This window comes from Gavialis gangeticus, unplaced genomic scaffold (genome assembly GCF_001723915.1).
Source record: "Gavialis gangeticus isolate Ggan-Ray unplaced genomic scaffold, GavGan_comp1, whole genome shotgun sequence".
NCBI lineage: Eukaryota > Metazoa > Chordata > Crocodylia > Gavialidae > Gavialis > Gavialis gangeticus.
In genome coordinates, this window is record NW_017729032.1 from 34,099,776 (window position 1) to 34,112,169 (window position 12,394).

Sequence of the window (12,394 nt, forward strand, 5' to 3'; positions counted from 1 at the left end):
TGCCCCCCTCCCTCTCCACAAGGGGGGTGGGGAATTGATCTGCCCCCCACATGCCCCTTACCTCCCCTTCCACCACACCAGACTTACCAACTGAAGGCAGCTGTATTGGAAATTGGATCACTATTGACTGATATGCCTCCTTAAATATCAGCTCTCAGTATTGGCCCCCAACATCTCTATCAGTGTGTACTGCTGCACAAAATATGTAATACTTTTGTGGCTGCCCTCCACTGCACCTTAAATTGAACATGTGGCAGCATCGGAGACTGTTGTACAGTCTCAGGGCTGGCACTGCCAATCAGCTGATAGTATGCACATAATAGAGTGGCAGCAACTCCCAGATGCAGCAGCTGTTCTTTTTGCACCCCTCTTTTCCCCCAAAGTTGGCAATCAGGGTTGCTGCCCTGGTCACCCTCCCATTACTCTTAGTTACAATGCTGTAGTACACCAAAAAGACATCTAGATTCAGCTCACTGACAGCTTCTGCCTATGGAGCCCCTCTAGAACAGCTACTGCAAATTAAGTTGTTCTCATCCTCAGCAAAAATGCCAAAGAACGAGATCTAGTGATAATGCCAACAATCCTCCTTTAATGTGAATCTCCACTCGGGCAAAAGTTTCCCCTCATAATCTCTCACCAAATTAGCTTCAAATCTTTTTTTTTTTTTTAAATACAGGTAGCTCTTATCATTCATGAGAACTTTTCAGTTTTCTGAATGCTCTCCACTCAGCCATGCTTCATCTTGTGAGACTACATGATGCTACTTAACAAGTTCTAACTGCTTTTTATTCTATACCATCTTTTTAATTCTTACGTAGTCAAACTGAACCCAATTTGGTTTTCTGCACATTCATCTACCCTCTGTAATCTATGTGTTCACCTATGTCATCATCAGTCCTCTGTCCTTGATGTTGCTCCAGAGCCTCCAAGGTCGTCTACACATTTCTAGTACTGAAGATTAAATTAATCATTCAGGAACAGATTCATATCTTTTCATCTTCCCTTAGAGGAAGTTTTCTCCTGTTTAACTGAAAGGGCCAGGGAAATAATATGCGAGTCAATAAATCATGCCAAAAAAGCAATTTTCTTTTTAATCTCAGGAATTTTAGCACTAACTTGCCTTCCTTTATTTTTCTCTTTTTCATGGGAAATTTCTTTTTTCTTACCTTGCTACCAATTGCAACAATAAGATGCTTAGGAAGTTCAGTGCTGTCAAAGCAATATGGACACTTCTCCATACATGAAGCAAGCTGCTGATGTTCATAGATTGCTTTTCTTCTTTGTCTTGCCTCCTCTTCCCCACTACGCTCTCCCTTAGCTGCTTTGGAAACAAACATGTCATCCAGAGTGTAGTACTCTCTATCAGTTTTTTCACTAAGCTGCAAAAAGACAAGAAAAATGTATGTACAAATGGACAGAAGAATTTAGAACATTCTCATATTCTTTACTTTGGGTGTGAACAAATGAATAAATTACAACATCTTAGAAAGAAGATGCAAGAGTTAGCATACATCAGCTACTCTACAGTACTGTTTCATATGTCTGCTCCTACCCCTTGCTAAGTGAAATGGGGGTAGCAAACCCCTGAATAAAATAGATGATAAAAGATAGTCTCTTACTACACACACACACAAACACGCACCTATTTACATACACATAATCTGATGCATTCTAAAAAAATGAAAAGCTTTTAAGTCATTAAGCCATAAACTGTAAAAATTAGTTAAATGCTCAGGCTATAAAAGGGAAGCTGTCAAAGCACGGGATTTCCAGCAGAGTGATGGCTGAAAGTCTGAAAGTCAGTAATATCCCACAGGATCTTTAACAGGTTTTAGTGCAGTTTCCATAGAAACTTAAATGGATGCCTCAATATTTTTCAAATAACTTACAGTACAAATTCCAATAATTTACACGAATTAACCACATAATAGTTCTGATGGCAGTATGTACTACCTCTTTTATATAACCAATTCTATTTAGTTGACAATATATTTACAACTTTAAGTAAAAATATTTTGCATCACCTTAAGAATTAACTTACCTGCATATAAACCCTTTTTTCTCCTGTACACAAAAGCTCTGTATACATCTGTTTGAATGTACATGTGATTTAAACCAAAAGTCTAAGATTTTGCCATTCATATATAACTTATTTCTTAAAATTATGCCTTAATCTTCTGTTATTCATGGAACCAGTCTATTTCTTCCTATTTTCCAATGGGCCTTTTGTATCATATACAAATTCTCATTTTAAAAGTATAATTAGCTAACCTTGATTGTAAAGATTTATTTCAATATTACAATGTTTCTCACAAACCTGTTTACTTGTTTCCTTTTATTTTTTAAACTCGGAAGTACTATTAATATAAAAAGTGCTAATATCTCAGAATCTAAGGACTCTATATTAAAATATACATGATTTATCAAAACAGTTTTAAAGCTAGAAAACCTTCACCCCAAACCTTTAAAACTGAAAAACTGTCAGTTATCCAGAACTAGCTATGTAAAAATAATACAAAACAACTTATGTGCAGATGAAAAAAAAGAGAGGTAAGATTTTTTTTAAAAGGAAAATAAAAGTTGTCTTAACTAATCAAACAGATGATTTATTGGGTTGATGATCAAACATAATAAATAGAGCAACTCCCTTGGTCAGTCTCTGATCCTCTATTTTAAAAAATGATGCTGTGACATAGCATCATGCTAATCTGCAATCCTTCTATACTAAATTCAGGTTGTTTCTAGCTATAACCATAACCATTTGCAGTTTCACCTTTTTCTTCAGAAACACAGCAGAATTTTGCATGTTCTTCATACATGTCAAGAACCAAAGAAATCCAGCAAGTGCCTTACTATAGTAAGTACTATATATTGAAATACTGACTACTGTAGCTTTAATAATAGATCCGTGATAATGGGAAGTATTTTGTAGTTACCCAGAGAGGTTGTGTAATCTTCATCCTTGGAGCTTTTCAAGACCCGCCTAGACAAAGCTTTGGCTGGGATGATCTAGTTGGGGATGGTCCTGCATTGAGCAGACGGTTGGACTAGATGACCTCCTGAGGTCCCTTCCAACCCTCATTTTCTATGACTTCTATTATCTTGGAGCTGTTGAATAAATGGTACTAGTCTAGACTGATCAACATGCTTGCTCATATTACAACTTAGTACCCTCACTAAAAATAAAAAGTCTTTATTTAGATGAAAGATGTAAACAGATGCAGCAGGTTTGGGGTCAGAGAATGTGCGAGAAGCAAGGGGTTTTTGTTTGTGTTTGTTTTGGTGTTATCTTCTCTCTCTCCTAGTTGGGAGAGGTGTTAGACAATTTTTGGGCATAAATGCCCTTCTTTGCTAGTATCCAAATGCTGTCTAACATTTCTCCCAACCATATCATTGGTCCTGTAAAAGAAAGCCTTGGTTCTAAGCAGACCAAAACAGGATGGATTAAAAGGACACTACCTCTTATTACAAAAAACATTAAGCAAACCTACCAAACACTTTGAGCATGGATTCTTTAACATCTGCATGACTAGAATTCAGGGGGAAATCATGAAGATTCAACAGGCTTATAAAGCTGTCACCGTGGACCACTGATCTATTTACATGAGCTGACTCTACTGCTTAATTCATTTCCTCTTTTCCTTGAAGACTAAATGTTCTTTGGAATGATTTTTGCCTGACATGTTCAAATCCAGCAACTTGTTAATCACAGTAAATGTAATTCTTGACCCAACTGGCGGCCAGGAAATTGAAATGAAGTCTCCTGAACACAGCAACACAGCTTCGTCTCCAAAATACCTGGGTGTGCTCCTGGGTGTTCCAGGCCCTTATTTTATAGTCTAAGTAAGCAGCTATTCCAGGTGAAACTGGGTCATAAAAAGTACTGGTCTTTATTTTCCTTTTAGGTTCCCTTGAATACTAATCATATTTTTACTCTATATAGTCCAACAGCTCCTGAACAGTATGTTAAGAAAGCACCTCTATTGCTAAATGGTTGGAGCTGAATTAGGGAATTCGAAACTCTTTAAAACTTTACTTCATTTACTAGTTCCACATTTGACTTTTTCCACATATTCCCCCATGTACTCCTCCCTACTTCTCAACACCCCCTGCCCCACACACACAAACATACACATCTGCAAAACAAAAATGACCTCTGAAAATTTTAACTCTGTTCTTGCTGCATTTTATTATAGCTCTACAGACTTATATTAAAAGGGAAGAAGAGTCTTGGGACTTGAAAATTATTATTATATTATTATTTTAGGAAAAGTTGTTTTTCCAAGTCAAAACTTGGTTTCACTGCTTTTGTCACGAACAGAAAAGGGCACAAAGGAAGCAAATTTTTCCAAGGGGAAAAAATATTATCTGATTCCCTATCTCCCATGCACTCATTTTCCATTGCATTTTGCAAACAATAAAAGGAGCAAAGAGCTTACTTTTTCCATAAGAAAGACTGAATCTGGATTCTGCCTGCCTGAAACAAAAGCTGGAAATAAATTTGTATTTGGGCAGTAAAGCTACAAAGCCACAAGATTGCACACACAAGGGTCACAGGCCACGTGAAAGCACTGTTCAGCACTGTTCTCTAATTACTGCCTACAACTGACAGAAAATAGGGGAGTGGGAAAAAAGCGATCAAAGGGTAAACACAAAAGAATGGGAAGAATGAGGAGAAAACTTGGCTGGCTCTAGAAGGATAGTCTGTGTGTGATAAAGGAGAACTATTGGTTGTTAAAAAGTGCAACACCTTCAAGTTAAGAGAGATTTCCTCCAGAAGCTATTATGCTAGGGGCACTGTTGAATATTCTAAGTTATACTCCCAGCACATTATGGGTGATTGACAGGGAAGATGTAACACCGGTAGACTCAACCTTACAACCCTCAGGATTTCTTCATGCCAGAGGAATTCTCAGCTGCTTACCTACCAGTTTTAAGGCTTCTTCAGTGTTAGTGTAAAAATACAGAAGACATCACCTGAAGCTAGAACAACTATTTGAAACGTGAATATTCCATTGAGCTGAAGAAGTACCAAACCTTCTTACAACAGAGAACAATATGAACATTGTTTTCAAGCATCTGCCAAGAAATGAGTCCTCCCTGCTCTATGCTATTATGTTGCTTCCACACTTCTTTGTTTGCTTGGGTTTCCTGATTTGTATTGCATCATATAATTCAAATTTCATGTGTACTTCTTATTTTGCAATAAGCATGTTAAAGCATCATTGTGAAGCAATAAATGAAAAGAACCCAGATGTTCAGCCAAAGCTTAGCCAAATTCCACAGCTACCTAAATCCTAGATTAAGTTGAATTGAAGATGATCCCCCAAAAACCAGATTCAATACATGGAAAATTATAAATTTCTTACAATTTTCCATGTAAATCATCTAATTATTGGAGGGCCATCTTAAATTTGTCTTCCCCCTACCCACTGCTGTGGCAGGGAAAGCAACAGCTGGAGGGCAAGTGGTGGGGAGGCAAGTGGCAGCCTGACCCCAGACCCTTCCCTCCTGTACCTTACCCCCATGCCATTTGCTCCCCCTCACTGGTCACTTCCCCACTCCACGGCTCCCTCCCCCATACTTTGTCTTGCCCCCTGTACCTTCACCTCTGAAGAACAACTAAATACCCTTTACAGAATTAAAACCAGAAATTATCTGACCAAAGTAAAATTTTCCATAAACTTAAGGTTTATAGAACTTACCCTGTAAAAGCCAAGTGCACTCAACATTGAATTCTTACCTAACCGGAAGTCATTTTGATAAACATTAGAACAGGCTACTCAGAGAGACTGAGGTATCTCCATTCCTGGAAATGTTTATGTGCCGGTTACACGTTTGTCTAGGGTGGTTTAAACAGGGATGATTCTGCCTTGAGCATCAGACTGGACTAGATGACCTTCTGAGATGGCTTCCAACTCTACTTTTCTATTATTCTACATATTTAAAAATACCTTAAACAGACAAGGTTCTTTGGATAAATCTGATATCTTTTATTAGACTAACTCAAATAGTCCTTAGACCAACACCCAAGAAGCCTTAAAAACAGTTATTTGAATTAAAATCTAAAACAATAACTCACTGCTGGGACAAGATTAAATTACATAGCTCTAATTGAAAGCTATTACACAGACTGCTTTTGTTTCTGTAGATAGAATTAAAGTTTGCAGAAACAGGAATAAAACAAATTATGAAATACAAAGCTAAGAGCTAAGTGAATTAGGAATCAAGTTATCACTAGACAGAGCTAAGATAAATTGATAGCTTTTTAACTCTAGCTCACTTGTTCAAATCTACGCCAAGATAAAAATGCCTTCATCTGACAGCTGTTAATTTTGTTTATAAATCTCAATCCAGCTGTCAGTGGACGGCAAGCACAGATGAAATATACACTTATACCTACAACAACCAAAACTGACAACACGTTGGCAGTTTCAGAAAATAGATCAAGGTTTAACAGGAATAAAAGCTTGAACCACCTACTCAATGTTAGAGGCGAGCCTCCCAAAATGGTAGAGGCATATTGTTGGAAAACTGTAAAACTATACAGATTCTGAAATACTCGCATGCATTCTGTTCAAAGGCAAGTAAACTTTCACAAGTCTCTTGCGTCATCACTGATTTAAACAAAGACTGAACATTTTATCAACAGCTACCATAGGTAAAAATTAACACAGGCAATATACAGAAACTCAAAGCAAACAAAAACTGAGATTGGATAGCAACAGAAGCAATAATTTCAGAAGTGAAATGGCTTCACAAGCCTGAAAGATTATTTCTATTACTGGGTAGCAAAATAAATGCCAGGAAAGGACAGGTGTTTCACTCTGTCAATTATTTTTAGCATATTGATTTTAATTACAAGTATTAGAGTTAAGCATTAACTTGTCTTGATTTCTCTCCCCAGTATTATGAGTGCAGCAGGAACAATAAGTGCAGGAAGGACAAGTGCAAAGAGTCCACGTGACAGGCCACCAGATTCTAGAATCCTACCAGGAGATTTAAAGCTACTCTGCTCATGTATCCTGGCAGCCAGACCAGGCGAGTGTCAGTAGCTCCAGTACAGGAGACAGAAGCTAGAGATTTCCTAAGATTAGAGGTTCAAATGATCAATAGAAAAGGCTTTTCAAGACAGTAATTTAGAAATAGTCACCTGAAAAGGAAGCTTAGGAAAATGCTCACCATCTACCATTTGAAGAACAGAAGAAAGAAAATCCCAAGGGGGGATGTTTAGAATCTAAAACAAGTAGCATGTTGTGCGTAAAGACTGGAATGGGGACTCCAACTCTCCACACTGTCCTCACTACAAACTATAGCACAATATAAATATAGCAAAGAGATCAGGAAGACAACTATTGGCCCGTAATTCAGAAAACAACACGGGTGGGTTTTTTTATATTGCTAGCATAAAAATGCAATTTTTACCCTTTCAAAATATTTACTGATTCCCTCTTTGTCTCCCTTTCCCAGGAGATAAGGGACTAGGCAGGATAAAATCATTAATATTTTTAAAGGACTTTTCATATTGTAGGACCTTCCCTTCCAGACATCTAGTTCTTCCAGACAGACAGTCAATGTGACAACTAGAATATTATTCAGATCACCAGGCTTTCAGTGTTACACCTTAACCACCACCTTTCTTCAGCTATTTATTTTAATGAAGGCACAGTAGAACGCTGAAATGTTTTTCCTTATCTTCAATGCTAGCTCCACCACCCTGAATTTCCAACTATCCACTAGAGTCTTAACAATGAAACTTTGGAGACCCTCCCCTCCCTCCACTGGAGCAGACCAAGAAAAATGGTACAGATTTGATGATAAATAAAAGCAATTAAAGCATTATCGTACCTGATAGACTCTGGAGAAAACATTCTAATAGTAACTGGATACAATATGATATTTAATGGACTTCTGCAGTTTCAGCAAGAGTCTGAGCTAATAAATGAACACACCAAAGGAAAATTAGGATGAGTTTAAGCAAGTATATTGCTTCAAAAGCAGAAAATATCTAAAATTGCTAATTACAGAATGCAAAGAAACCAGACAGCTGGACATTTGTGGACTATAAACAATGAAGAATCACAATTTTCTTCTGAAACTAATAGGATCCTGACTATAACAATTGGATTTGTTTTAACAATGTGGATGTCAAATATACTTGGTCATTTTTTCCTTTTATTCCAAAAGGATTTCATGGTACACCATGAAAATACCCTCTGATCTAATAAAGGAAATAGGCAGGGACTATGGTGAGACTTGCTAAATTTAATGCCGCGTTATATTTTTTCAAGTAATCTGCAGGACTAGGGAAAGTGAATACAGAGCTAATCTGATACCAGACCACAAAAGGTACAGTGGAAATGAAAGCAAATTAAAAATAAGGTACCATACTGAAACATGACAGCATCTCTACTACATTGTCTTATTTACTGTTTTAAATAGTATACTTAATGATTTTTTTTAAATTTTAAAGCACTGTTCAAACACTAATTAACAAAATGTCCTTAACCAGTGTTAACATTTAAGAAAAATGAGCAAGTCAGCCAAAAATTATACCCAGTGCAGAAGTAAACCATCAGGCCAGTGTAACCAAATTAAACTGCTCCCCACATCTAGATGATGAGATGTGGGAAACACAAATAACAGTTTGTTTAAAAAGTTATAATCTTAATTAAAATAAGTGGGGGGAGGTTAAAAAAAAACCTGCCTGCACCAAGGGAGACTAATACATGAGTAATTTGTTGCAAGTTTCAATTCAGTAGAATCAGGAAGAGAAAATGTTCTAACATTATTCAGCAAGTTTACTTCCTGAAAGCGTTTTTACCCTATTTTGTGTCATGAAATCATAGAAAATAAGGGTTGGAAGGGACCTAAGGAGATTATCTAGTCCAACGCCTGCGCAAAGCAGGACCATCCCGAACTAGATCATCCCACCCAAGGCGTTGTCTACCCAGGTCTTCAAAACCTCCAAGGATGGAGATTCCACCACCTCTCCAGGTAACTGGTTCTGGTACTTTGCTACCCTCAAGAAAAGCTTTCCTGATATCTAACCTAAACTTCTCTTGCTCCAACTTGAGACCATTGCTCCTGCCACCACTGAAAACAATCTAGCTCTGTCCTCTTGGGAACCACAATGCAGGTGACTGAAGGCTGCTATTAAATCCCCCCTCAGTCTTCTCTTCTCCAAAACAAATAAACCAGTTCCCTCAGCCTCTCATCAGAAGTCACGTACCCCAGGCCTTACCAGTGCCAACTAAAGGGGAAGAATCACTTCCTTCAATTTGCTGGCAATGCTCCTATTAATGCAGCCCAGTATGCTGTTAGCCTTCTTCGCAATAAAGGCACTGTTGGCTCATATTCAGCTTATTGTCCACTGTAACCCCTAGGTCCTTTTCTGCAGACCTGCTGCTTAACCAGTCGGTCCCCAGCCTGTACCGGTGTCCGTCCTAAGTGCAGGACTTTGCGCTTGTCTGTATTGAATCTCATGACATTTCTTTTGGTCCAATCCTCCAATCTGTCGAGGTCTCTCTGAATCCTAGCCCTACCCTCCACCATATCTACTACTTCCCCAAACATGGTGTCACCTGCAAACTTGATGCAAATTCCATCCCATCTTCCAGGGTGTTCATGAAGATATTGAACAAAACCAGCCCTAGGACCGACCCCTGGGGCACTCCATGTGATACCGGCTGTCAACTAGACATAGATCCATTGATTCTAACCATTTGAGTCTGACAATCCAGCCAGTTTTCTATCCACCTTACAGTCCATTCATCCAACCTATACTTCCTCAGCTTCCCTGCAAGAATGCTGTAGGAGACCATATCAAAAGCCTTGCTGAAGGCAAGGTATATCACATCCACTTATCTCCCTGCATCCACAAAGCCAATGATCTCATCATAGAAGGTAATCAGGTTGGTCAGGCATGACTTGCCCTTGGTGAATCCATGCTGACTGTTTCTAATCACATTCTTCTCCTCCAAATACTTAGAAATGGATTTCTTGAGGATCTGCTTCAGAACCTTTACAAGAACTGATGGTAGACTGACTGGTCTGTAGTTCCTTGGATCATCCTTCTTCCCTTTCTTAAAGATGTTGCAAAGAAAAAGCATATTTTATGGTCCCAAACCAAGAATACTAAAAATCAGATGAACAGTAAGAAACAAAGGGAAGGGGGAACGGGAGGAGAGGACTCTTAAGTTATTCCTTACACTTTAATTGTAGGTTCTCTTTAAATTCCTAGAACTCTCTTCATGTCCATCTGTTCAATATTTTGCTTAGATAACATGGATATGGATGCTACAAAAAGCCCAAAATAGGTAGAACTTTTTTCTGCCTATAACAGACTTCCTCAGTGTAACTACTCGGAGTACCAAAACCTGAAGAGTTACTTTGGACATCTTCAAATTTAAAAAAAAAATAAATCAAAAGAATAGCAAAGATCAACAGGCACTTGACTGAATCATCTATTTTCATCTATGATTTGAAATGAGATGCAGCAGTTGAAGGCAACAGGTTTGAATTAAGGATGGGTCACAATATCATTAGTTTGTCAACACAATATCAATTACTTTGCTAGCTATAAACAGCAAGATGCTCCTCCTCCTGTCCCATTTCCTTCCACCACCTTCAAATGTTTCCCCTTGACATGAGTCCAGAACAAGCCCTGAATTCGTGCCTCTGAATCTGCAGCAAGACATTAACAGTTCTGCCTTTGCATCCTGGAAATATTTCTTGACATTCAAGTGATGTATCCTTCTGTACAAGAGAGTTAATGTGAGAGAGGAAGATAGAAATATTATCCAAAAATATAGTTGGATAAATCCTCTCTCATGATTACAGAATATTCTACACATACTAATTAGCTAAGTCCCTTCACAAAGTCACATTTTGGTTGCCTTCTGAAAACATAATGATGTTTAGTTTGAAAGTCCTGAAGGACTACCACAACCTCATCATTGTACATTGTCAGTAACAGCAGAAGCTTCTTAGTCTAGTTTCTTAAACAATTTCCTCACAGATACTGTCACCTTGTGTCAGCCCTCAGATACACTTTAACAATGTAACTACTACCAAGGCAAATCCAGTAATACTCTTCTGCAGTCATAGAAGTTAAACCTTTTATAAATCTCCCCTTCAGGAAAAAATGGGAGTTTTTCTAAACCTTTTTTTCTTTAAAAGAGAAAAACACAGTAAATGATGGCTTTCCCCTTGCAGGTGGGCAGAGTTCCTGCCTGCAAGAGGCTGAGGGAGCGGGAGGTGGGTGATCAGCAAGGGGCACCATGTGCTGGGGCTGGGGTTGCTGCCTAGGCCCTGTGGTGCTTGGGGCCCAGGGCCAGATTGTGCGGCTGCGGAGCTCGGGCAGAGACCAGGATGGAGCTGTTGGAGGCTCATCCAGAGGACGGGGGGGCTGTCTCCTTGCCGCTGCATGCACTCCTGGGGGGACACGGAGGGGGCACATGCCCCCCAGATCTGTGCACAGCTGCAGGCTGCCCACTGCGAGCTTGGGCTCTCTGCTCTGCCCACTTCCCAGGGCCTCCACAGCCCAGCGGGCAGGACTCATCACAGCAAGGCAGAGCGGGGCATAGCCCTGGCACTTGGGGGCCCCCTCTGGCAGGACTGGGGGGGCAGGGGGCTGCAGGTGGGAAGAGAAGGGCACCAGCAGGGCTCAGGGGGCCGTGGTTGGGGAGTGAGGGGCATCAGCAGGGCTGGAGGGGTCAGGAGTGAGGGGCAATGGCATAGGTAGGGCAGCAGCATATCAGAGCTGCTCAGCACCACAAAAGGGGGGGGGACGCAGCTCAGACAGCCACAGCTAGACCCACATCCCAGTGAGTAAAGGGGGCAGGGGGAGGTCTGATTTTCTATGATAAAAGCAAATGCCAAAATTTATAGCTATTTAGAAAGTATTTTATTATAGTGATTGAGGCACTGGTAGGATTCCAAATTGCTTTAAAATTGTAAATATATCAATAAAATATTGTGTTCAAGTGTACCTATCTATATAGTGGTGTTTTATTTTAATCTGGCAAAGACGCAGATTTGGGGGGTTTTAACCAAAGAAGATGCTATTTTATCAGAGAATTTGCAATTTTTAAACAGAGGAAACTAGCATCCCTGATCATGACTGTCATGTTACAGCTGTTTCATGGAACTGAGAGTTGTAAGAGATCAGGAAAGAGATGGCAGGCAATCATACATTAAATATTTAATTTAGGATGTCTCAAAGAGCGAAATAATTGGACTGTCAACAATCCACGTAACAGATTCAGACATCAATGAAGATCGTTACACCCATCTAAAGACCTAGCTGTACAACATAAAAGGGTTCCTTCCTGAATCCTGGCCTGACATGAGATCTAACCTAAACTAGGTTGCCTAGAGCCAGGGAATGGGC

At 39.4% G+C, this 12,394-nt stretch overlaps 1 protein-coding gene and 1 long non-coding RNA gene across 2 annotated transcripts in view; both read right to left on the reverse strand.

The window, feature by feature from the left end:
* The window catches only part of CWF19L2 (CWF19-like 2, cell cycle control (S. pombe)), a 264,167-nt gene that overhangs the window by 60,397 nt on the left and 191,376 nt on the right, over window positions 1-12,394 (reverse strand). The window contains exon 13 of the mRNA XM_019525038.1: window positions 1,167-1,379. Within this exon, the coding sequence (XP_019380583.1) occupies window positions 1,167-1,379 (213 nt within the window). The remainder of the gene's footprint in view (window positions 1-1,166; window positions 1,380-12,394) is intronic.
* Window positions 2,708-12,394, reverse strand: part of LOC109303019 — a 15,353-nt gene continuing 5,666 nt past the window's right edge. The window contains exons 2-3 of the long non-coding RNA XR_002098988.1: window positions 3,492-3,497; window positions 2,708-2,719 (exon numbers count right to left, since the gene is read on the reverse strand). This is a non-coding gene — a long non-coding RNA (uncharacterized LOC109303019). The remainder of the gene's footprint in view (window positions 2,720-3,491; window positions 3,498-12,394) is intronic.